The sequence below is a fragment of the Manis pentadactyla genome, chromosome 4, assembly GCF_030020395.1.
Source record: "Manis pentadactyla isolate mManPen7 chromosome 4, mManPen7.hap1, whole genome shotgun sequence".
Taxonomy (NCBI): Eukaryota; Metazoa; Chordata; class Mammalia; order Pholidota; family Manidae; genus Manis; species Manis pentadactyla.
Genome location: NC_080022.1, coordinates 123283895 through 123310459, shown reverse-complemented (window position 1 = coordinate 123310459; position 26565 = coordinate 123283895). Strand labels below are relative to the sequence as shown.

The 26565-nt window shown below is 48.9% G+C and overlaps 1 protein-coding gene and 1 non-coding gene across 2 annotated transcripts; one reads left to right on the top strand and one right to left on the bottom strand.

Moving 5' to 3' along the window:
- Nucleotides 1–23868, bottom strand: TRIM16 (tripartite motif containing 16). The gene is made up of 6 exons (XM_036925840.2): nt 22991–23868; nt 17633–17728; nt 11933–12166; nt 9672–9837; nt 9101–9196; nt 1–5727 (listed from the first exon to the last, which is right to left on the bottom strand). Exons 1-6 carry the CDS (start codon nt 23480–23482, stop codon nt 5144–5146), a joined length of 1668 nt encoding a protein of 555 aa, XP_036781735.2. The 5' UTR covers nt 23483–23868; the 3' UTR covers nt 1–5143.
- Nucleotides 7202–7305, top strand: LOC118932413 (U6 spliceosomal RNA). Its single transcript, XR_005032771.1, has one exon. It is a non-coding gene; the product is annotated as a U6 spliceosomal RNA (small nuclear RNA).
- Nucleotides 23869–26565: the final 2697 nt, after the last annotated feature.

The following is a 26565-nucleotide window of genomic DNA, read 5'->3' as shown; positions in this document are numbered from 1 at the left end:
AGCAAGAAAAAGAGAAGAAAGGACTTTATTGGTTAAACCGTGAAAGCAAAAAGTACACCCTCAGACAGGAGAGTGGCTGTCTGGAAACCAGAAGCAGCTCCCTATGAGGATTAGGTTGGCTTTTATTTTTTCTTAAATGGCAGGAAGTCCTGCCCTGCATCTTACATCATTTGACTGACAGGTTGATTGACAGCTTTAGGAATATATAACCTTTTTCTCTGTGCACAGACACCTTACCCATAAGTACTCAATCAAAGCCCACAGAGGGGCCAAAGCCACAATGCTAATTATATTTAGATGTTATTTTAATGAGGTGGGGTTACCTTCGAACAAGGTCTTCAGACCTTGCACAGGCCTTGTAATCAGGGAAGCCCCTGAGGTCCTGAGCCTCTTGACAGTCCAGGTGTCCTAGACTGCCTGGGCCTCCTGATCAGCTAGTGTCCTTGACTGTGGAACTGGGCGCTAAGGAGGGCTGAGGGGTTGGCCAGGGAGGAGTCCTCCTTGGTGATGGGCTGGCCCCTTTCTCCTGCTCATGTCTGACTGCCTGCTCTAACAGAAGAAATGAGAAAGAAAAGAAAAAAGAGAGAAAGGGTATGGAAAAAAATGGAGGCAAAATGAGAAAGAGTAGGACACCTTCCTCTGGCAGCCTTGTCCCCATGCCTCCTACCGGGGAACAGGATGGGATCCTGACCCTAATCATTACCACTGTCAGCCTGGCTACTGAGGTGAGTGCAGAATCTATTTGACAGAGAGGAAAAGGAACACTAAATGGAAGGATGATGAGAATGATGAAATGAACACCATTGTGAAATGGGAACACTACTCATTTAAGATCAAGAAAAGTTAATAAGCAGACCCCATACCTTTTGGGTTATCATGCCCCTCTAAACTTACTTAAGCAATAGGATAAGTAAGCTAGTTGCACAGAACCAGGCATCCTTGTCCTCCCCCAGAGAGAGCTAGATAAGACAGCCCAAGAGCCCACCTCTAAGTGCACCTGAGCCCCAGGACCCCAAAGTCCATCGCCACCTGCCACTACCCCTGCCAGGCCACCAGCCCTGCCAGCACTTCCAGCAGAGAGGGCTATGTGCCTGGGCAGAGGCCAGCAACGGGACACCCAAAACCAACCACACTACCTTCGTATCACAGCGGAAAGCCTGGAGCATCCAGTGGGAAAATAAAATTTAATTTCAAAATAAAGACTGAATGGAAGATGGAGCAAGAGCAAGGGAGGAGGGGTGTGGGAGGTACGTCTGGAACAGAAGGATGACAAGGGTTTTTATGTAAACGTCTGGAGAGCACATTATAATTTGAAAAGACCAAAAATGTGCATCGCTATAGCGCAAAGCATCTGAGATAGTGTAAGGGGTTAATTGCAGTTTGCAGCAGCTTGGTAGGATTTTTGAAAAGTACTTTTTCATATGAGACATCAACACACACACATGCACATTTTTTCAGGTTATCAGGATCACTGCACAAGTCATTAATTTGGGGGACAAGATTTTAATCTCAAATGACCGATCACTGCTATGCTGACCCTCAGTCCTTTTAGATGACTTGCTCTCCCTCCTCCTCTCCAGGACTTGGCCTCCTTCCTTAGGGCAGAAGGTGGGATTTTCTCAAAAACACCAGAAATAAAGATAAAGGACTAAGCATGTCCCAAGAAAGCCTGGGTGACCCATCCCTCTACCTGAGCCACACGCAGTGTGAGCCCTGCATGTGAATACCAGACACACACGGTACAGTGCACCTCCCTGCCAGGGCCTCCCGCCCTACCACCACAGTGTCCCCTCAGGGGTGCTGAGGGAGGGAGGGGCGCCAAACCTGAGGGAGCCAGAACAAAAAGGAGGTGTGCTCGCTACCTTTCCTTGCACTTCTGTCTTTGGCTGATGGGGCTGGAGTAGCGGCCCCTGGAATGGGAACAGTTGTTTGCAGAGATGGGAAGTAATCAGGTGTGAGTCAGTCGGCAACACAATCTATAACAGTCACTGGAGATGGCCTGAGACGACATTAAATTAGAAGCAGTGTACAAAACACCAAGAGGAGGAATGCATTTCCTATATGGCCTCACCTATTATTGCCTTGAATAGTAGATTCCTATTAGCTCTTCAGATTCTAATTCTGTTCACTTCAACTTAAATCAGCTTCTGTGACCAAAAGATACAGCTAGCTGTCTTCTGAGTTACTGTATCTTAGTACCTAGCACATGGTGCTTTGCACATTATAAATGCCACATAGGTTAATTCAATTTGATTTGAAGACAGTCACACCAAAACACACCAGAGCAAGTTGAAGACAAAAGGGCTCTGTGATTGGGACAAAATTCCTATCTTATCATTTCATCACGAATCTTGGGACAATGCGGGAATTTACTCCAAATCTGTAAGTTTCCTGGAAATGAATGCCATGTGCACTTGGATTTCAGAATTTGAGTCAACAATGAATCACATTACAGCTAAAATTACATTCATCCTCTACAATCACAGTGATCTGCCACTAGGGGGTGCTCCTGATGAGCACAGATTTTCTTTTCCCCAAAATGAGTCCACACAATGGGTGAGGAAATAAATATGAGTAAGCACAGAAGAGTGGCACGCTCTTACCCAGCTTTGGGGAAATGATGGAGAATATAAAAATAGGCCTTCGTTCTCTCTCTTTGTTTTAGGAAATTTTCAGTTTTGGATCAAAAGAAAGAAGATAAGCCCATCCTCTGAGGCAATGACAGAAAGAAAGCAAATATTCCTGACTCTCAATTTTGCTTTGACCTCTTACAACAAGAAAAAAAGTCTTGAAACTGAAAACCACTGGACAAAAAAAGCTGATGGGGAATGAAGCTCAAGACAGGTCAGGAGACCTCCCAAGGGTTCCTCTGATATGAGGTCGGGTATTCCCACATAACCTCTCATGACTGACACAGTTCACTACTTTAACTAACACCAGGCAGGCATCTTTGGGAAATTAGGGAAAAGTATAAAGGGTGGTGACAGGAAAAATATTCTTGATTTTAAAGGAGAAAAATATGGTCAATTCTGGAAACAACAGACTAGTCAACTTGATGTTAACCCACAGAATTCAAAAATAGTTTGATCAAGTATTTTGTGAGTGATTAGAAAATAAAGTGGCCAGCATCAATGACCCACAATGGTTCAATAAATACAAGTCCGGCCAAGCTGATCTCACTCTCCCTTCTGGCAGCATCATGAGGTGGGTAGAGTAAATAAATGTTCATAGCCTATGTTGATTTCTGCCCCTGAAAATCATTCATGGTCTCCCATTGTTAAAGGAGCAAAGGTGAACTACCTTAGGTACAGTTCTACCAATGCATAATTTGCTGAAAACAAAACCCAAAAGATAGGGAGTGCTGCCAGGTTCTGTATCGGGCCCTACCCTAATCAATGTATCAACAAGATTAAGACTTAAGAAGAAAGGTTACCAATTCTATAGGTGACAGTATGATAGGAAGAAGAGCTCATAAATTGGATGCAGAATCATGCATCAAAACTATCTCAGCATGCAGTTCTGATGTGATGAAATTAAAATAGAAAAAAATTAATTCGATAAAAATCAAATTTTTTAAAGTTCACATCCTATTAAAGGGCATCATGATTAGCACCATAATATAGCGGGGGCATGGGGAAGGCAGTATAGCACAGAGAAGACAAGTAGTAACTCCATAGCATCTTACTATGCTGATGGACAGTGACTATAATGGGGTATGTGGTGGGGACTTGATAATGGGGGTAGTCTAGTAACCACAATGTTGCTCATGTGAAACCTGAGCATAAGATTGTATATCAATGATACCTTAATAAAAAAAAAAAGAAAGAAAATAAATAAAGATAAGTCCCTGCCCTCCCCAGCACCCCCCAAAAAAATTTACATCCTACACTTTATAAATCCTGGGACAGAGATATAGGATGGGCTCTTCTGGAAACAAGCCGAGTGCTGCCCAAGTAATGTGCTCCTGAGATGGGACCATCAGCCTGGTTAGAGGAAGAGACTTGTCTTAACACAGATCACAGGGAAAGGCAGGAAGTTACATTTCCGGTGAAGCCTGACTGGGGCTTCACATTTTATCCTTGGGACCCCATTTAGACAGTTTGCCCTTCGCCTGAAGCCTTGGTGAATGTTCGCCATTAAACTGAGGGAGCACATCTGTCAAAAGAGGATGAAATGATGGGAGGGGAGGATCAAAGGCCTGGACACCACGAGGGGAAGTGGGAAATACAGGCTGTAAATAAGAGAAGCAGGAAACAGAACGTGCAGACAGGAGTACTTCCCAGGAGAACTGTCTTCAAATACTTGAAGAGCTGTCCTTTGAAGGAGAAATCAGACAAGTGCACATAATCCAGGTGACATCAGAAGAGAGGAATGAGGCCCCTTCCCAGAGGTCACAGGGGCTAACACTTGGACTCCATTTAGACATTTCTTATAATCCTCATAGTCCAAAAATAGGCTGAGCTGCTGTGTGAGGCGGTGAGCTTTCTCACAGCTGCCTGGCCCTGTTGACATGGTGCAGAGATGGGCGATTTAAGATTCTCAGTTTCCGTGCTCTGTAGCTCATCGTGGAGTTTATTCCCTCGTGCACGATGCCCGTGATCTAGTAAGGCAGCGCTGTGCAGTGGTTGAAATCTTGGTTAGGTTTGAATCCCCGCTCTGCCACTCACTCACCATGCAACTACAATGAGCAAGTTCACTAGCCCCCAGGACCACAGTTTCCCCATCTGCAAAATGGGGATCTACCCAGTGGGGCTGCTCTCAGGGTTAATGCCCAGGAAGCGCTCAGAACAGGGTCTGGGATGCTTGAAATGATCAATAAAGCTAACAATTTATTATGGCTATTCTGCAATCTTTTTAATCTCTCTGAAGATTCCTGGTTGCCAATCCTGGGCACAGTGTGAAGTTCACCTGAGCAGATAGAACAACACTGGTCCAGAAGGGGATTCAGGCACCTGAGGACTCCTACAAACACAGAAGACAGGCCAGCATGCAGCAAAAGGGAGAAGCTGGAGACCCTTCTCCTGGTTCATGACCCACATGATTCCTAAAACCGGCTACCACTGGCAGAGATCTCTGCCCCCGAGTCACCCTTAAAATGCAAGCTGCTGCCCCAACTTCACAGTTAGCAAAAGCCTGGTGGAGTCTAGGGAGCAGCCTCTACCGAGGTGGGTGCCTGCTTCTCAGGCTCCTCTCCCAGATCCACAATCCGGATGGTGTTTTCCTTCTTGGAGAGCCAGAAGGCAGGGTAGATGGGCTCAGAGAACTTGCACTCAAACTTGTGAACAAGAGTCATGGCATCAGGCTCTACGCCATAGAACGAAAGGATGCCTCCCAGGAAGTCGACGTAGATCCCCAGCCTCCGGAAAGGGCTGGCTTTGAGAGGGGTCTCCAAGTCACTGTGCCAGGCCGTGAACTCCTTCCCGTTCCAGTGGAGGCTCCAGGAGAAGCTGTTTCCAGAAATGCAACCATTACGCTCCTCCCCTCTCCGGTCGATGCCTTTGCAGGTCAGGCCAACGTAGATGCCCCCGCCGGAGAGCTCCACCTCAAAGTAGTACCTGTGCAGGTACAGGCTCTGTTGGGACAGCACCTGCCGCCAATGCATGAACCTACTGGGGTGGTCGGGGTAGGGATGCTCCCAGGGCGTGGTGTTGGTGACCTTGCGGTTGTCCTCCTGCAGCCGGAGATACTTGTGTGCCGTGTCTGGGTCAAACGCGATGTCACATGCATCTGAGGAGATACAGAGGGCAGTGAGAGTAGGTCAGGAACCAACAGGTGATTCAGACAGAACATGTCAAAACCCAGCCAGCCTCCAAGGTGTGAGAAAACAACCATCTCCTGTTCTCAGTTCCCTAGGCCACTGTTTCCCCCAAAAAAAGAGGTGGGCAAAAACCAGAAGGTAGAGAATACATCACTCCACTTCTTTCCTTTCTGAAGCTCAAAGCCCTTGGCCTTTACTGTATTATTTGCTGAACTGAATCAAGAAATAAAATCCATTAATTTGCTTGGTCACTCAACAAATAGGTATTGAAAGCCAGGCACTCTTCTATCCAGTGCTGGCAAGGGTTTGAGGAAATAAGCATTCATATACCCACATTTGATTCATTCATTCTTCTTTAGAAAATATTTGACCAATATTTAGCATGGTGAACTTGCAAATATTCCCTCAAACATATTCTCTGCCCAGTCCCAGACAATAGTAGCACCTCTATGCCAGTTGCTCAAGTCACACTGAAGTCATTTTTACATTTCTTTGCCCTCGTCCTCACCCTGCCTTATCACCCCCAGACACACACACAAAGGCAGCAGCAAGCCCTGGAGATGCCACCCACTTCTCCCCAGTCCCCTGCTTCACCTCCCAGCTGGGCCACCGCCAAGTCTCGCCAGACTAGTGGGAAAGGCTCCCTGCTGGTCGTCTCACCCTCTGGAACCTTTTCCACACCTTCTCCATGACAGAGCCACAGTGAGTGTTCCAGGGTGCAGGCTAAAGCGAATCCTGCCACCTGGGTGTGAAGCCCTTTGATGGTGTCCCTTGCTCGCAGGGTAGAGCAGCAACCACTCGCCTGCATGGCTGGCCCTTGCCTGCATCTCCAGCCTTGTGTCCTGCTCTCTCCCCCTTGATCGCCACACTCCAGCACCCAGACCTCAGACCTGCCCAACGCAGACCCCACTGCAGGGCTTTAGCACAGACCCTTCTCTCTGTGACGAGATAGTCGCCCTGACCTGAGTCTGGGTGATTCCTGCTTCTCCTTTCAGATGGTGGGTAAGAGTCTGGGTCCTCAAAGAGGCCCTCTGTGACCCCTGAGCTGAGGCAGATGCCTGTCCATCACTTCCTTTCTGAGTGCCCTGGCCACTTACACTTCATGGCACTCGTCGCAATGTACAGTAATCTATTTATCTGCATGTGTGTCTCTGCTTGTCCTTCTGATCTATAAGCTCCACATTACACAAGGGACTCTGTCTTGAGGTTCTAGCTCAGAGATGTTTGGTATATATTTTCCAAATGAATTACCATATTAAAAGCTATTAAAAACCATTACTTTAAAAAGTTATCTTAGATTAACCCAGAGTTTTCCAAACTGTGTCTGAGGTAAAAAAATTCTTAATAGTCAATGAGACCCCGTTAGAAGAAAAGGAGGGCAGAACAATCCAAGAAGTAAAAAGGGAAAATTAATGTGAACTGTGCACCATACAAAGGCATATGGCTGCTCGTTTCAGCAGTGTATTATTAAAATTGGAAGGATACAGAGATGAGCACGGTCCCTGTGCAAGGATGACACACACATTCGTGAAGTGTTCCATATTTTTGAAGGTGGTCCAACCTGCAAACTTTCAATTATAAGAGAAATAAGTCCTGGGGCTGTAAGTATGGCATGGTGAACATAGTTAACCATACTGTATTATATATTTGAAAGTTGCCAAGAGAGTAGGTCTTTTTTTTGTTGTCTTTTGAATAATCAAGGTAAGAGAGAAAGAGTAGGTCTTAAAAGTTCTCATCACCAGAAAAATAATTTGTAACTACGTGAGGTGATGGATGTTAACTAGACTTGGTGGTCATTTTGCAACATATACATATATTGAATCATTTTGTCATACACCTAGGATTAATGCAATGTTATATGTCAATTATATCCCAATTTTTTTTAAGTCTTAAAAATGAGGCATATTTTTTAAATGTCTGCTACTCTGTGGTCCTAAAGTGACCCCAACAGCATCAAAAACAACTCTTGCCCACCACTGACTCCTCTGGCAATCCTTAGCATCCAGATATTGAACAGAAATATCCTTCTCATCCAAGGGGAACTGGGACTCTTAGGAGAGTAGGTGGTTTTATGTCTTGAGGCCAGAAAACCAGAGTGGGTCTGGAACATTCTGTTAGTGCCAGAAGGCAATAATATTTTTAAGAATGTCAAGGTCAGAATGCTAATGTGTAAAGAAGGAAGAGGCCAGCTCTACAAGGATCAAGTTGGCAACTTGAGCTGCAGAACTTTGACAAGTGAAATAATCTGAGTCTATTAAAGGGCAGAAGTTCATAACAATACTCAAAGAGAAAAAGTTAATATCATGTGTGGAAAAAGACATTTGTCATGTCAAAGAAGACATTATCATAGGATATGTTTTGCTTTTATTTTAATATTAAGGATAAAGGTTATTTAGTTTCTTGTATTAATATTATATCTGTTTGTAAAATACAGGTGTGCTTCTGTCAGGAAGCAGGAAAAAATGAGTGAAGAAAACTGTGTGGAGGTCCTGGAAAAAGAGTAGAAGCCATGGCAAGAATAGGGGACAGTCATCAGAAACTCAGGCTCCACGCAATAACCAGAGAAAAAAGGGGTCCAGGAGTGAGTCAGCCAGTGGTCATCTCCAGAAAACAAGCAGAAGCAGGGTTCAATGGAATGTTCCAAAAAGATAAATTAGCCAAATGTCATAAAAATGAGTCTTGACTACATAGATACAGTCCTTCCTCTAGTAGGAGATGAAAGTTTATGGACTCCTTAGCCAAAATGAAGTATTGAAAGGAATTACAGTGTTTCAAAAATGCCAACAGACCAGGTCAATGTCACATAAGGACAGGACAATGGGTTATGCACCCCTGGCCCAACCAGACTTAAAAGGGAACCATTTGGTAATTAGCCAACATCTTCAAAAGCATCAAGGTCATGAAAGCTGGAGAAAGACTAAGGGACTGGACCCAGATGGGGGGAGCAAGGATGCATGGAAATATGTAATCCTGGATCAGACCTTGGGCCCAAAAAAGGATATTAGTTGGAACACTTGGGGAAACTTGAATAAATTCTGAAGGTCAGTTTGTGTAGCAATTTTCATTTCCTGGTTTTGATCAATATACTTAAGTCAAGTGTTAACATTTGGAGAAGTTGGGTGAAAGGTATACAGGAATTCTTTATCCTATTTTTGCAATGTTTCTGTAAGTTTGAAATGAAAAGTTAAACATTTTTAAACACTAATTTTTAAATATGTACCATTTAGGACTAAGCCCAAGGATGCAAGAACCTGACACCAGCATGAGAGATAGAGTCCTTGCTTCAGCAAAGCATTACAGTGACACCAATAACTGGGGAAGAGGAAGCTGTTCACAACTTACATTGGAGGAACTGTTCTCTGGTACTGGGCTCGGGTTTTGAGGTCCAATACTTGCGCTCAACAACAGCAGACACTTGAGTTGTGATGTCACACTCCTCTAGAAAATTAGAGAGTTATGAATGCACACGGTCCAGGCAGTCAGGAGAACCTAAGAGGCAGGACTCCCCAGCCAGTCTTCCCTGGGCTTCCTGGGAGAGGAAGGAGCTGGAGCTCCCCTACCCGCTATCTCAGAGGATCATGCTTGGCGGACTGCATTTCTCTCAGGGATGAAGCAAAATAGGAAGAAGATCCCAGACTGGCTTGGATTTCACTTGAAAGTACAGACATCAACAACCTCAGAAACCAGTCACAGAAATGCCAGCCAATTGCATTTGACTAACTTACCTTCTCTGGGTCTCAATCATAAAATAAAATCATCAGGATAAAGTCCATTAGTAACACAGTCAAACTGAAGGACGGCTTTGAAAGTACAGTATTCCCCGATTTCGCCCTCCCTCCCCGGGCTCTCTCGCCTTGCCCATCAACCACTCTGAGGGACACATACACAGCCCATGGCCCAGAAAGCCTCTCACCTTCCTTGGAGAAATCCTCCAGCTTCTCCTTGTAGTCCTGCAGCAGCCGGATCAGGTGCGCTGTGGAGTCCGTGATGACCTTGCGGATGCCGGAGAGCTTGTCCTTGAGGCCTATGTAAACACTGGGGAAGGCGCTGTCCTCGGTGTTCTTAAACTTGCAGTACTCCTGCAGGGAGGGAAACAGGGCACAACTTGCCTTGGTCTCTGCACTTCTTACACTGGGCTGCATCCGTGAAATGGGCTGATGATTTAACATGGGTTCACAGAGAAAGTGTATATAATGTGTCCACCTCAGGACCTGACAACCAAAAGTATTTATTGTTTGAACTGGGAAAATGGACTTTTAAAAATCAAGAGACACTAGACACCCATGAATAGCTCCAATATACAGTCCAGACTGGGGACCAAGAAACAGTGCACATTTTATTCCAACCCCCACTTGGCAGGAGCATTCCTGCTATGTTCATTCCCTCAGAACTATTTTTTTTTTGATAATTTAATCACAAGCCATGGTAGCAAATGCAGGAGCTGGTGCAGAACCTGGAAGGTCCACAGATAGGTCATCAGACAGGGTGCTGGCTTCTCCTTGTCAGCTTAATCCCACACACCATTTTCTGTAATTCTCATACTTTGCTTTACAGCTTGAGAAGTGTTTTTCACATAATCACATTAAACTGCTTAAGCTTCAAAATTATGTGGTGAACAGGAAAGGTTCCTTTCAGAAGTAACATATTATCAAAATTCAAATGCAATTCAAGTATTGAAGAACAGAGGGATACAGCAGGAAAGTCAGGTTGAAACAGTTGTTCCAAAATGCTTAGATTAAAAGCAGAGAAGAAAAAGTCCAAACCAGAGAGCTGATAGAGAAAAAGATAAACATTTTAACACTATATAGATTTAGTATCACTACGGTACTAAAGTAACATTTTAAATCAGTGGGGGAAAAGACCGGTTATCTGATACATGTTGTCTTTTCAAATGGCTAACAGTTTGGGGAAAAGGAGTTATCTTTAACCAAAATAAATTAGTTTATCTTACACTAAAATAAATTTTATATATATTAAAGTTTTTATGTTAAAGTTATAAAAGAGAAATTATTTAAAGAAATTATTTATTTGGAGAAACACATGACTTGGGAAACCAACTATTTATTCATATTTTCCTTGTTCTGATAGTGAAAGCAAAGGCACTGACAGAAAGAGAGACTGTCCATCGGCATTTTTTCTCTCCCTCTGCCTGCTTCTCTTTCTCTCATTCAGTAAAGGGTTAAGTTTGGTCGACCTTGGGTGGTAGGAGTATGGATGGTTGTTTTCCTTCATATTTTTCTGTATTTCCCAAGTTCTTTTTTCATAATAAACATTTATGTTTGTTGTAATCCAAAAAGTGCAAGAAAAATTATGTGTAGTTAGGGATATTAGAGCTGAAGGAGCCTTGAAAATTTTTGACTCCCATCTGATTGTCTAATGCGTGAGGGATTTGAGACACAGAAAGGGTAAGTGACTTACTAAAAACTACACAGCCATTTTAGCGACAGATCCAGGGTGATAGAATTTACACCCAACCTAGTGCTCCTTACCTGCAAGACTGCCTGTCCTTCAGATCTGCTTTAACGGCATGTGACTTAATGTACGAGTGGTTCGTGTAAAGGAAAGTCCCATCCCCTCAGCGGGGCCTCCCTCAATCAACCAGCACACACAGCTGCTCCGAAAGGCAACAGGTCTCCTGTCTCCTCGCTGGGAGGCAAGCTCCTGAAGGCTGTCGGAGTGGTTTATAAAGCACACTGACCTGAGCTCATCACTCCCCATCTGACGTCCTCCACTGCCTTCTGTGACCTCATGACAAACCTCATCATAACCAGATGCCCACCTGGCCAGCCAACCTCACCTCCCATCACTGCCAGCCTCCAGCACTCCAGCCCTACGCATGCACCCTGGTTCCCCAAGTCACCTGAGCTTCCTCAAACCTCTCTGCCTTTGCACACACTGTTCCCTCTCGTGGAACATACTTTTGCTTGGACATTACTCATCTTCTGTGACCTGGTTCCAGCCTCCCCATTCCAGGAAGTCCTCCCTACCCATTCCGGGCTCTGCCCTCTGCTGGATCTACACCTGCTTCTCAGCCCCACAGCTCCCTTATAAATGCTCCCATTCATCAGAGAGTGGCTCTGTATCCACATTTCCCACATCTGCCACAGGCTTGCAGGGCAAGGGCTCTCCCTGCCCCCAGCCACATGCATGCGTCCACCTGCACCCCTGCCCGACCTCCAGGAACAGGACGGTGTTGCTGATGGCGGCAATCCTGTGCAGCTCCTGCTTGCTCTTCTCCAGCCCTGCACTTCTGTGCTCCAGGTAGGTCTGGATGCCGTTGGCCTGGCTCAGAGCCGCCTGCTCCTTCTCCTCCAGGAAGAGCACCACGTCGGCCTGGGCCTTCCTCATGGCGGCAAGGACTTCCTCAAACTGCTCCTCGGCCGCCATCTTCACCTCTGACACAGACGCCTGGTGACCAAGGGAGTTAGTGAAGAACCTGTTAGTAAGGTTTTCTGACTTCGTCAAAGCTCAACACACAGAGATGTAACCTGAGAAACTGGACATGGTGAGCAATTTTCTATGCAATAGGAAGCTTTCATTCTCATCTGAGTCCTGGGTTCCTGGGAAAAAGGATTTACTCTCCAGCGTGTTAACAGCTTATTTTTATCAATCTTTAACAGTCTCTACCTATTTGCTGAGCAACTCAATTATATATTTCTGAGACCCCATCCAGCTCTGACAATCCAGGGCTACTATTCAAGTTTCTGAAATCGATTTTCCTGCCAGGGCAGTGTATGTATTCAGAATACTTGATAGTTGTATTTCTTGTGGCAAATGAGTGCTTTGGCTTCTTTGTACAAATCAGTAGCATGAATCAGCTTTCTTAGCATTTCATTATGTCAGGTTACACTGTCTACTGAGTCCATCAGAGCTGAAAGCGCATCTAAGCTTATGATGATCACGGCACCCGAGTGTTGCAGGGTGAGCCCACCTGTGCAGAATGGAATGGTACATCCAAACAAAACAGAAAACAAAATCCATGTGATAAATATTAAGGATTTGTACAATAGTCCTTGTGTATGGGGGTGCTGTCCTATCACAGGTTAAACATCCTTTATAAGTGCCCTCAGTGGATTTCATATTTACGTTAACCCAAGTTTAAATGGTTTCCTCTTCTCCTCAGTAGTTCTTAAGTGTGGGTGCTGACAGCCCCCTCTGATACCCTCCAGTCTCATCTCATTGTACATCCATTAATTATCTCATTAAACTTCATATAAAGATCTTGGACACAAGTTCCTTTGCTCATACTCCTTCACCCCTACTCCCCAGCCCAGAACCTGTTCTCTGCCTGCCTCAGTCTCCCCCACTGTCCCCACCCACACGCATCCCATCTGACAGCATTCTGAGCACCCCTTCACGGTGCTCCTCTCTGCTCCTCCGGGAGCAGGGCCAGCCCTGAACATCCTGGGCTCCAAAGGGAGCCAAGACAAGATGCCTTCAAGGGCTGGGGCTGCAGGGGCACTTCCTCCACTGGCAAGGGAGGTGGGGAAGGAAGGAAGGAGGGGAAGGGGGCTGGGTAAGGAAAGGACCCAAAGGGATGGGACCTCAGGCCCAGGGCATGTGCAAGCCTTAAGGTTTGGAGGGAGATGGGAAGAAGAAATGATGACACTAGATAGGAGGACTCCTGCCTGGCTGGGACCTCTGCTCAACCAGGGCTCAGGAATGCAACCTCATAAGGATGCCTAGTCTCTGATCAGTCTGATCTGATGGTGGCAGGAGGAATGAGGAGGGGAAGGAGGCAGGGGCGTCCTTACTGGAGGGGGCGTGGACAGGAAGAGGGGTAGAACCTCCTTACATTCTCATCTGCCTGCCAACTGCTCCACCACCTATTGGCTTCCTTGAGGTCAGGGAGCTGAACAGAACTGAAAATATAAACTGGTAAAGGGATAAAGGAAGAGGGCAAATGGGAGATCTTCTCCAAATTCCTCAAGCCCAACCCAGGAAGAGCCTTTGGAGGATGGTGGTTGTAGTGTAGGGGCCTAACATTAAGCTTTTGGTTGCCGAGGCAACCATTTCAAAAGACATCCATGTGGAACTAACGCATTGTCAGCTGTGTGACACAGCCCCTAGTGAACAACCAGATAAGGAATTAGCCTGCCCCCACTTCCAGAAAGCCCTGGGTGACCTAGATAACTGAGTAACCCCACTCCTCCCTGCCCATGCCCTAATTCCCACTCTTATTGCCTTCAATTGCCCCTAAAAGGGTGAACCCATGTGTCTTGCCTGAGGGTTTCAGCCCCAGGCAAGTTCACTATGGATTCAGACCCTAGAAATGACAATGGAACATTCTTTGGGTAAAGGGTTTATACTGGCTTTATTCTCCGGGTAGTAGGTCAAGTGCTAGAATCACATCTGCACCCAGCAGTCTGCAGGTCCATAATCCACCTCCATGTCTGCCTCCTCCCAGAGCACTGGGCAGAGCTCTTTATACAATGGCTCAGTCAGAAGTGGCTCATTGCCTACAGGTGTGGGAGCAGTAGGTCAATTACATTGCCAGATAGTTTAGGGTCAGGTGAGAATCCTGGCCATAGGAACTTCCATTTTCCCCACACCATGAAACCCTAGACACCCCATCCTCAGACCCTAATAAAGACAGAGCCCCAGGCCCACACTTTCTCCCTCTCTCTCTACCTGTGACCTCACTGCCTGCTGTGTGGCCCTCAAGCATGTTGTGTGCCATCCAGAAACTGTGAATAATAAACTGTGTGCTTCAAAGTTCCCAGACAGTTTCTTGCTGAAGTGCATCCTGCAGTTATATACAGTAAGAGCCAGGCGGGCTCTCCAGCCGTGACATGGCCCTGGAGGGGAAATGCCCGTGGGGCTCGCCCTGAGCAATACCAGCCCCAGGGAGCATCACTGACAATAGGTGGGAGCCCACGGCAGTGCTCAGCAAAGGCAGCAGAGAGCCAGGCCAGGAAGCCCGAGGGCATCCGTGGTCTCTGTTCCTTTGGAGCCCTGGTGGTGGGGCTGCCCTAGCTCCTGGGGGGAGAAACAGCAGCACCTGAGCAAGCTGCTCAGGGCTCTCAGATGGGATGTGGGAGGGTGGTGATGAAGGGGAGACTGAGGCAGGCAGCAAACAGGCGCTGGGCTATGGGCAGGGCCTTTAGGTCACTCTCTGAAGACCGAAGACCTGAGAACCAGGGAAGCTACCTGGACCCCTCCTGGGCCCCAGCAGCACACCTGGGCGGGGCCTCTGCTGGGCACAGGCTCAGCAGCCATCTGACATCTCACCTGTCCCCCTCTCCTCACTCGCCAGGGAATGACGACCCTCTCTGCCTGTCTGGTCTCTTTCTTAATTACATAAAATAGTGATCATAATAACTAATACTTAGTAAGTGCTTTTTATGCAGCAGCCACTGTTCTTAGCACCATACACACATTATCTCAGAGCAAGGCCCAGAGGCGACTACTATCCCAGTCCCCTTTCTTACGGAGGCAATAATAAATGACGTGATTTGCCCAAGATCACACAGCTAAGGCTTGACTCCAGTCTGTCTGCCTCCAGAGCCTGTTCCTTTACCACCACTCACGGGACCTCTCAGCAGGGCTGCAGCCCAGAAGCTTCGTAACCACAGCCTGACCTCTGCCTGTGGACACAGGCACACTCATGAGGCAGAACAAGAGAGGTGAAAGGTGACTCCGCTGAGCTTGAGCCTGAGGGCTGGAGCCCTGCGAGGACTGCAGGGAAGGGCCTTTGGGCTCAGCCCTTTAAACTGAAGCCCACGGGACTTCACCGTGGGTGCCAGTCCAGGAGCACTGCCCGCACCGTGAAGGACCAAGGGTACAGGGAGCTTCTGGGCAGTGGCTGGAGGAGAAAGACGGCAAGTCTTCCTAGCCACTCCTGGGTCAACCGTTTACGAGTATTGCCTCCTGTCATTGTAAAACCTATGAATCTGAGAAAATTAAATCATACATGTATTTAAATCTAAGTGTCCAATTATACTTCAAGACTGCAAGAAGTAAAGATGGAGAAATCTCTCAGGAGGCAGGCCGGTTTTGCTTATAACCAGTTTGGTGGGGAGTACCGCTGTTGGTGTTTTCACCAGGCTCCAAAGTAACACATTCCGGCTGCCTCGCTTCCTCCCTTCCCTGCCCACTTGGGGGCCACAGGGTGCTCCCTGCCCACTCCTGATCACTGCCAGAAAGCAGGGGCAGGCAGGGCCTTGGGGCCCAACATGAGGGTGCTGTGGAAAAGGCACAGAACCCACTCATTCCCTATAATTATGACATGTAGCTTCCTCATACAAGCACAATTCCAAGAGGCTGAGAGGCACGGCTCTAAGACAACATCAGCGTCCAGAACCCCTCTCCCCCGCTGAGGCCCTCCTGAGCAAGGGGGTGGCAGGAGGTCTCAAAGGACGTCAGTGGTTTGACTGTTCCGCAGGCTCGTGACCCTCATTCCTAAGCCATCCCATGGAGAAACACTTCTTCCCAGCATGAAGATGGAATGTGCAAAGGATATCATTTACTGCCCAAATTACAACAAATAAAGACCACAGAAAGGACGGGCCGCAAACACAGTAGAGTACCCAAGTTAATGGTTTAAAAAGGTTGAGGATGTTGCATCTGCCTGTCAATGTACCGAGTCTTCCTGAAGTTGAGGGAGCAACAGTCCCGGGTTCTCCTGTTCCGTTAACCTAGGGGCACCAGACAAGTCTTGTCATCTTTCTGTGTCTTCAAGTCCCTCATACATGGTGGCCACTGTGATAACCACCACCCCCAGCTACCAGGCAATATGAGAAGCGCTGAGCAGGGATCAAAGAATCCAAGAAATAAAGAGCTGGAAAAAGGCAAGATGCTCCATGTGGTTCTCCAAATTATTGTGAACCTGGAAATCAACAGTCTGGAAAAAGGCAAGATGCTCCATGTGGTTCTCCAAATTATTGTGAACCTGGAAATCAACAGTCTCTGAAGTTATGAGGTTTTAAAGGGACAATTACTTTTTTTCTTTTCCTAAGACTATGTGGGTATGAAAGAGGTGTTTGTCTGTCAGCAGGTAATAAGTTGTAAACTCTGAGGAGGAGGAAATTAAATTGAAATGGGTACATGTATTAGATATGGAGGATGGATGGGTGGATGGGTAGATGGGTGGATGGATGGATGGACAGATGGGTGGGTGGATGGATGGGTGGATGGGTGGGTGGGTGTGTGGATAGATGGGTGGGTGGATGGGTGGATGGATAGATAATTCATGGTATGCAAAGATGATACTGCTAACTCATTACCATAGGTTAGGTTTTTGCATTCTCTTCTGAGTGGTGGTTATTGGCTTGCCACTAGTGAGAGCATTTGTGGCACTGTTTGGGTTTGCATGAAAGGTGACCATAAACCAGACAGACTAGAGCTGAGTAGCCTGGCACACTATTGGCTTTTCAAGTTACCATCCACTAATCCAGCTGCTCTTAACTCTTTTTTCTGGCTCTCAGGACAGAAGACTGGTGAGACTCACATGCAGAGCCCCCTCCCATGATGGAAGAGGCTAGGATAATTCCTGGAGCTCTAGCTAAACACCACATCCATTCCCCAACACACTCTTTTCTCCAGGTCAGAAAAGCATATGCAAATGTAAAAATAAGAGTACCGTTGTCCGGGACCAGCCTTGCTTCTACTCTACATTATTAGAAAGTAAATCACTTGCCAGTTTTGAACTTCAAACTAATTTCATAGAAAATCCCAACAGCAAGGTGAAGACACCCATGGTGTAGCCAACAGTATCTGTACATAAAATTCTCATCTGCTGAGAAACCACTGGGAGCCCATGTCCAGGGCAGCTGGGCCTGCAGCCACCTGTCCCACAACCCCAATGGGCCTGGCTAAGCCTGCAGCAGCAGCCAGATGTGCTAAACCCTGAGGGTGACCCCAGACCAGACTTACCAAAACAGATTTGTGGTTGGCTTGGAGCCTGGCAATGGCATTTTCATTCAACTTGAGTTTCCGCTCCAGGTCTAACTGGGTGCTCCAAAGCTCAGCCTAAGAAAAGGAAAGGACAGTATTAAGGAAGAAGGAGCCCAGTGCACACAGAAGGTCCCCAGGAGCAATGGCGCTATCCACTCTTCTTCCATTGAAAGGAAAGTTTGACCTCAGAAGCCAGCCTAAAAGAGTGTCCTAAATGGAGGCCTGAAGGGTCAGCTGGATTCCAGCTGAACTCAGCACAGATCAGCTAAAATGCAGTGAGTACATATGTTGTGTTGTGCTGGTTTTCATTACAAGCATTAATATGGATTACCTCATATCCTGACCACACCCATATTAGGCAAATATCATTATTTCCATTTTACAGATGATGAAATCAAGCCCCCATCTCAGGTCTCACAGTTCACCGGTGGAGCTGAACCCAAGCCATCTGACCCCAGAATGATCTAAGGAGGAACTGAGCAGGGGGTGGGAGCCCAAGTTTTCTGTTTTGCAGCTGGAACTTTGGAAAATTCTACTTAACATCTGCAGACTTCCATTTCTTCACCTGTGAAATGGGGATAGCCACAGAGGCTAATTCAGAGGGTTTCTGGGAGGACAGAATGAGAGGGTGTGTGTTGGTAAGAATTTGTCAGGAAGCTGGCACACTGTAAGGGCCCCACTAAGGCCAGTAATGCCGTTGTCATCAGCATCAGCATTATTATTATTGCTACGATGGCTGCTTCCCATCACGGACTCTCATTCACTCCTGGAGGCAGGCAGGACAAACCTCCAAGCCAAGGCAGGTGCTGGCAGAGAGCCAGGGGTTGGCCTGCTTTGACCTCATCGCCCACTACACTCTAACCTCCTGTGACTCTCTAAGCACTTTCTGCCAAGAAGTGTACCAAGGCATAACACCTAAGCCTTCAAAAATTTCAAAAGCCCTGTCACTTTCCCACTTCCACAAGGGCATGAGACAGCAAAAAAGAATCGCTTTAAGTACTTTTAATAAGTTAAGTCTGCATTCAGAGCTGTGAGTCCTTATGCCCCAATAGAACCCAGAGGGCAGAGATGAAGTGTCTCTCCTTTCCCCCACTGAAGCCTGGGGGGATTCCAGGCCCCCAGGGAGGACCACAGAGGCAAGCAGGGGGTTTGCCTCACTCTGCAGAAAGCAGGTAACATTTGCTCAGGCTCTGGGATGCTGACTTGGAGCAGAGGGAGCCCCAGTGAGCCCCTGCCCTGGGACCTGAAACCTGATGCCCCCCCGGGGGAGTGGGCAGGGGAGTCTGGCATTATCTGACTGCAATCATGGGACCTCGGTCGGTCTATCTAAAAGGCTCACAAAGCGACCTGTTCAGGGAGAGCAGAAATGCAAACTACTGTTTAAAGGTGGTGGAAGACACAACAGAATACACCCTAGCAACAGGATGCATGGCCCCAGCATGCTCCGGAGCCACAGGGAGACACCCAGAGAGTATCCAGTTGGGGGGCCTCTCCACTATCTGAAGGCTGCCATAAAAGGAGAAAAGGACTCCCAAGTACCGAGTACCTGACCGGGACCTCTCTGAGTCACCCCAGGAGGAGGCCCTCCCACTTACCACAAAAGGTGGGGCCACTTTGGGAGACCAGTATCTCCAGTCATTCCTGTTCCCAGAAAATGACGGGGTGCCTCAGACCCCGGCTCCAGGGCTTCCCAAGATGCCAGCTGTGCACATGACTCAGGCCAAGGTGGGGCCTGCATGAAAGTGGGACAGTGATGCCAGTGAGTGAGGGCTGCCCTCCATGGAAGGGCCCAGAGCCCCACCTCCTTCAGCAAAGCAATGAGAAATGCTGTGCAAAAGGCCCAGTATTGGGGATGGGAAGACCTGTGTTGCTGGAATATGGTCTTTGTCAAACCGTTTAGCTTCCATCTGCAGGGCAGAGGTGGCACCTGAGCTTGGTGGGCAGGGTTTAGAGATGCAAACAGGAACAGCAAAGGTGTGAGAAGAGAGAAGAAAATTCCAGATGGTGTCGGTTCCTTTGTATTTTGACCCACACAATGCTGGCCCTTGTGGAGAGTTAGCATTTGGTAGCACTAGGATTCCCCCTGGACCCTGGCTTCATCCCTCAGTCAATTGCCCAGAACCTACTGGCTGCCAGTCCAGTCAAATAAAACACCCTCCCTGCTCTTGAAAGGCATACAGGCTGGTAGAATGTTTAAGGAAAAAGAAGTTACACAACACTGAGTCCACGGCATTCCTCAGAATTTCCAGAGGAAGCTCTTTTCCTGAATGGCCTCAAATCACCCCCTTCTTGGCACCCAGCAAACGGGCTGTGAGCAGTGCTGGTTAACCGCTCCTCAGCTCAGCACAAATGCTTTTGGCTCTCAAAAACTTGCCTCCTGCTCCTCATGGAGACCAGGTCTGAGGGCAGCATCCAGTCCCGAACTTTCTGGAACCAGTGGTGAGGTTGGATGTAACCACCATCACTGGGGCACTCCACCATCCAACACAGAGCCCAGCTCAGGTCTTCCCTCCTCCAAGGACCTGCCCTGACCTCAGTCCCGATGCCAGCTCCCTCCTTGGCATATGCGAGCCCTTTAGCACTCCAAGGAGCCACAGAGCACCTCGGCTTCCTGGTTCCAGCCCACGCTGCCCAAGGACAGATGGTGTAGGCCCACACTGAAGAAGCACTCAACTGTGCTTAATGTGCTTGGAGACCAGGAAAGAACCACTCATACTCAAGGGGTCAGAACAAACAGGAAAGCGGCCACTGAAGGAATCCAAGTTTTACAATGCATGCAGGCACACACACAGCCTCCCTTCCATGGCAGCAAGCCTGAGATTCAGAGACGGCAAGAGCAGTCAAGACCAGGTGCTCTTAAAACTAAGGGGCCTCGAGAAGCTGGCCTGGAGGAAGGGGAAGAGCTGAGGTTCCCATCAGGAAGAGCCAGGCTATGGAAGCCCAGAGGAAGTGAACAAATAACCAAACAGCATCCGGAACTCCCCAATCCAGAGTTTGTGCCCATTAGCATAGTTAGAGACCATGGAGCTTCAGAAAAGGGTCACTTGGTTACCTGAGAAATTAATTGCTCTGGGGACCTGATTTTGGCAGCCATGTGTCCTCATGGACGACCTTGCCATTTGCATGCACCTGCCTGAGTAAATGGCCCTTAATGATCCAAGTGACCTTCAGCAAGTCACTCCAGCGGGCTTGGGCTAGCTGAAGGGAGTATCTCTGGAGCCTTGATTACATCCAGTAAGACGTTCAAAATAATTCTGGTGGCAGCTGCAGCCCCATCAAGGGATTGTATCTTCTTGGGCTCCTTGTAAAACATTGTTTGGCTCCTGAGATGTGGCAGAACCACCTGGAGAGTGGCTGCAGTTACAGAACAAATTGGTCTCTCCACCAAAAACAAGCATACAGGGTAGAAAGGACAAGAACACTGCTAGGCAGACAGAAAGCAGAGGTTGTGACTTGGGACCATCACCAAACCCCCGGAGCACAGGGCTGTTGCATTGTACCTATGACCATGACCGCTTTCAGTACCAAAACTGCCCCGAGCCCTTCCCCAGGTGTGCTTGTTGTGCAGCTCTTTCCCAGGATGGTTGATGCTGGGGTCCCACTTATGTCCTACACGGCTCCTCCTGCTCAGGATTACAACACCCCCAAGTCTCTATGACGTACCAGTTCACACTTGTAAAATTCGTATTATATCTATGCTGCTCCAGGCACAGAACATTTCTGAAATGCTTGCCTCTGCGGAGGGAGATGGGGGCTTCTAACATGGGAGGGAGGCCTTTTCCTGGTATAATCTATTGCAGTATTCAGTGGAGATAGTTTTTCGATGTGCATACATCAACTGTCCTGTGATGTATAGCATTATTCAGATGCTATACCCAAAAGGAAAACCAGCTTGCTTTGTCTAAATATTTCTACTATATGTGTGGCAGGTTTTTGGTACCCAAAACAGGAAGATTATAAGATTGTGATCTTGGGGTCCTTCCCTTGTGCTCCTTCAATAAGGTAGCTTTTCAGAAACTTCCATTCCTTACTCCATGATTTAGTCATCTGTACAAGTTTGGACAAATGTGGTGGAAATAAAAAAGAGTTTGCCACTTCATAGAGTTATGTGAGGACCAGATGATAAAATCCAAGAATGCATTTAGCACACAACAATGCTCCATGAAAACTAATTTCCTCAATTACATGGAGCTTTTTCTTTTTTGTTTCTTTTGTTTCTTTTGTTGATGCAGAACCCTCTTCATGGTTATGAAAGCAGGGAAATTCCCTGACACTGGAAAGGCTGGAAACAGTTGGCTTCCAGAGCTAGAAATGGTGACTCATTGGTATCTAGAAAACAGAGCTTTCCAGAATAATTCCCACTAACACTGGATAAAATCTATGCCTAAGAAAGAGCATGGGGGTGGGGGCAAGTCAACTGCCCTTCCCAGAAACCTCTTTCCTTTGCTGCCGAGGAACACAGGGCCAGGAAGGTGCCATGGATCTTTAGCTGTGTGCAGTGCAAGCAGGGAGCTGCAAGGAATATGAACACGAGGAATGTGGGACAAAAATCAACTGTACCTCCTTAATGAGAAAAAAAAATGCTCATGAAATTCAAAAGTATGAGAAACAAACTATGTAAGTTGCTAAATCCATCCCAAAGAACCTCTCTAGGCTCTCATCTTTAGGGCAAAGAAAAGCTAGCTGTTCTAGAAACAGTTTCCCCATCTGGTGGGAATAAAATTACAGTCTGAGATCATGATGTTTCTCAGTCTCTCCTGTTACCTCTGATAAGGAACTTTTATTTTCCTTAAATTAAGCCATTCTTGACATTGTACCTGCATGTAAGTTTCCAATGCTGTTATCTCAGTGTTTTCCAAGCTCTTACCATTTCATACCGGGTAGCTCTAGAAAGGTACTTCCTTTCTACTGGTCTCTTGTTTGGGGTAAAAAGGAAAAGAGAAATGAGGAGAAAGGTCTGATTCTTTTCTCTTGAATTTCTGCCAATGTTCATTGCCACACAGATCACTGCCCCCAAGCCCCACAACTTGTGCACCCCACACCCAAACACATTCCAGTCACCAAAAGTTGAGTGAGAAATAGCAGGAAACCAGCAAGTTTAAGGAGAGACGGACACCTATAGAGACAGCACAGGGACAGCAGGACCGAGATGGGGAAGAGGGACCCAGTTCAGTTTCCAAAACCAGCTACAATGAATATTTGTGCTTCCTGAACAGCTATGTACTAAGGCTAACGTTCCTTTCAGGTGAACTCAGAGCACAGAAGGGAAGTGGGCAGCCCGCTCTCCCTGGCCACACCTCGCCCGACCTCCCTCTCCCGACAGACCCCAGCACTCACCTCCTTTTCCCTGCGGGCAGCATCCAGGGAGACAGAGGCATGGCCCCTGTGCTCACCCTGGCCACACTCCTGACAGATACACTGCCCATCGGTGCGGCAGAAGGCGGCCAGGGGGCTACAATGGGCAGGGCAGCTGCGCAGGTCCCGGTCCTTCACCGGCTCGGCCAGCTGGTGGCTATGCAGCTTGCTGTTCTCCTGGTGCGGCCGCAGGTGCTCCTCGCAGTAATTCACCATGCAGGTCAGGCAGGACTTCACTGCCCTCACCCTGCTGGCCCCGAGGCAGAAGTCACATAGGACCTTGACGTCGTCCTCGCCGCCAGGAGCCTCCCGCAATGCACAGCCGCGGCCCTGTGCCTCTGTCTCACCCTGGGGGCTCCCCAGGGAGCCCATGTCCACTCCTTCTGCTGACCCGGAGTCTGGGCTGAGAGCGGCCAGAGGGTGAGCAGTGGTCCCAGGCAGTGGCCCTGAGGCTATCAGGTCCAGCTCGCCCATCTGGAAGGCTCTGATGCCTAAGCTGTCCTTCCTCTGCCCCTTGGCCCAGGGTCTGTGCAGCCCGAGTCAGACAAGAGCACCACGCCTAGATGGCCGCGGCTGCCACGGGAGTTGAACTGTTTGCTCCCTCCCAGAGGAGGTTCAGTCCCAGCGCCCAGGCCTGGCCGGCAGCCAGCTGCGCTGACGACAGGCGGCGACAGGCGGCCCGGCCTCAGGCTCGCAGGCAGCCAGGCGCTGCTCAGGACCCGGGCGGGATCAGCCCCTCCTCCGGCCCAGCCCCCTAACTTCTATTCCTACGGGACTCATTCCTCCCCAACAGGCTCAACCCAAGACCGTATGTGTCCGTGGCTGCTCCGGAAGGGGCTAGAGATTCCTGAGCTCTGCTGTAACCAGCCGGCACTGCTTTGTGTGGTTTGACAGGCTAAATATTTTGTTTTCAATTTTTCAAGAGATCCAAAATGTAAGGACTTCAGCGATAGGGCAGCCCTTCATCCCTTCCCACCTCATAGGACTGGAAATACCCAGGAGTCATGTTTCTGACTCGGACCTTTTCCATATCACCTTCCAGCCCTTTCTGGCAGACAGGCTCCAGGCGGGAATCCAGTGTGGGTCAGGAAGGTCTGGGGAGAACCGTCCTTCCAGACAGAGCCCCATTCAGACAGCCTCTGGGGCTGCACATCGGCCCTTGGGGCCCCTGGAGAGGGCCTGTGCCCAGAGCAGCCCCTTTGCCCAGGCAGTGAGGTGCTCAGACACGGTGTAGGACTTCTCTCAGGCTGCCAGCACAAAGCACCACAGACTGATCAGACTGATCAATTTAAACAGCAAATGTATTTCTTCACATCTCTGGGGGTTAGAAGTCCCAGATCAAGGTGTCAGCAGGGTGGTCTCTTCTGCAGCCTCTCTCATTAGCTTGCAAACGTGGTCTTCAGCCTGTGTCCTCACATGCTCTGCCCTCTGTGTGTGTCTGCGTCCTACTCTTCTCCTCTTAGGAGAACTTCGGTCATATGGGAGACCAGGCCCACCCTTATGACCTTATCTTAATTACCACTTTAAAGACCCCGTCTCCAAATACAGCCACATTCGGAGGGGCTGAGGGTTAGGACTGCAACATATGAATTTTTGAGGGGAGGACACAGTTCAGCCCATAACACATGGCCAAGGGATGTGACAGGAAACGCCTAGCTCCTTAGATGAAAGGGGCTCCCAGGAGCGAAGAGTTCTCAGCCCGTGCCAGGGGAGCACCGGAGCACCCGGGATTATTCCAGGGTAACTGGACCCCGACTTCGGCATCCTGGAGAGGTTCTGCAGCACTCCCCAGGGATGTCTTCACAGATACTCAAATGGACTTGGAAAGCTACCGGAGCAGAGAGAGAGGGGGAGGGACGGCGGCCAAGCTGGCCCCTGGGGTGCGGTGGGGCGCTCCAAGGCATTGTGGCTCCCAGCTACCCAGGGGCTCTCCACCCCTGGGGTGAGGTCTGCAGGATCTGCATTCAACCAGGTAAATCAAGTGGCATTTCTTGTCACTAACCAGAACATTTTGGAAATCCAAGAAAGCCAGAGGCTGCTCAGTGTTGGAGGACATGGAAAATCAAACATCTCTCGGATTGCAGCTCTCTTTCTATTTCCAACATGGGCAGAACATGCACATCACGATGGCGTAAAAGCAGCCCTTTTTAGCAACATGAAGTTTCCTAAGTAGCCTGTCTCGCCTACCCTCTTCCACTGCTGAAGAACCCCCAGAAGAGGATTTCTTGCACTTAATTTCGTGGTTCTTATATATCTTTGTCTGAAGAGAAAGCTGGCTTCAACTGGCCCAGACCGTTTTCAGGCTTTCTTCAATCTTACCAGACAGGGTTGTCTTCCTTTACATCCCTTTTCGGAATGACCGGGTGCTGGAAGCTGAACTGGTCCGCCCACACGCCCGGAGCCTTGATCTCTCTGAGGGGAGAGAACGCGGTTGCCCTGCCCGACCAGTCCCATGGCCTCCAGGGCCGATCACTGGCACTGAGCTTTCCCCAGAGCCTCCTCATCTGATTCCCTCCCTTTTCTTGTTTCACGAACTGTTTCCTGCCTACCCCTTCTCTGCTGCCAATCCTGCCGGGCGGCTTGTGGAAGTGCCCAGCCCTTCCACGGGGCCCCGTCAGAGCCCTGGGCTTGCAGACGGTCCACAGCTGCATGGAAACTAGAGCATCTGAACTCGGGCCCCAGCCCAGCCTGGGAAAGCCGTTTGTCCTTTCGTAGCCTCGGCTGCCCCCCACTAACGTGAGGATGTCGCCCATGGCAGGGCTGCTAAACGCGCTCCCGGGCTGACTCTGGGGAATCATGCTGTCTCTGCCATCATGTCTGAGTTTACTGGGACAAGGCGCCAGGGTGGAGTCATATCTGATGTGGGCCCGAGACAGGAGAGGGATGGTCCTCTGTAGCCCCACCTCTAGCCCTCTGGGGACCACACAATTCGCCACAGCCTCTAAATCCCCCCCACCGCCACACCTTGAGGCAGAGCCTTCCACGCACACACTGTTCACCTGAGCTCGACCCTGCTTCCGGGACTGGAACGCGTGTCATCACACCCCGGGCTCAGCACCTCAGCACCAGAAGATTGGGGCTTGGCATCAGGCATAGCTCCAAAACTCAAACTCCCTATTGTGCCATGCATTCTAACCCACCGCCACCCCTTCCCCACGGCGCCCTGGGGGGACCCCCAACAGCCCCACCTGCCATCACTGCAACGTGGCTTCCCCCGAAGACAGTCTCTGCTGCCCCCTCCCAGCTGCCGCTGCTCCCTCCCTCCCCCACCCGTATCTGAGCCCAGGGGGCAGGGAGTCCTCCTCACCAGCACAAAGTCCAGACCACCGCCCTTGCCTTTTTGCCAGCCCCGCTCCCCTGATGCCTGCACAGCCCCACAACACCACCCTCTCCTCTCTGCCTGCCCGGCTTCCTCCAGGCCCCCACATTCCTCCAGGCTGGAGTTCCTGGCCAGAGTACCCCCCCCACAACCTGCCCTCCCCTCCAGACACCCTGGCCTCACCCAGGCTGAAGCTCCTGGACTGCAGCCCCCACGATCTGCCCCCCCTTTCAGAATC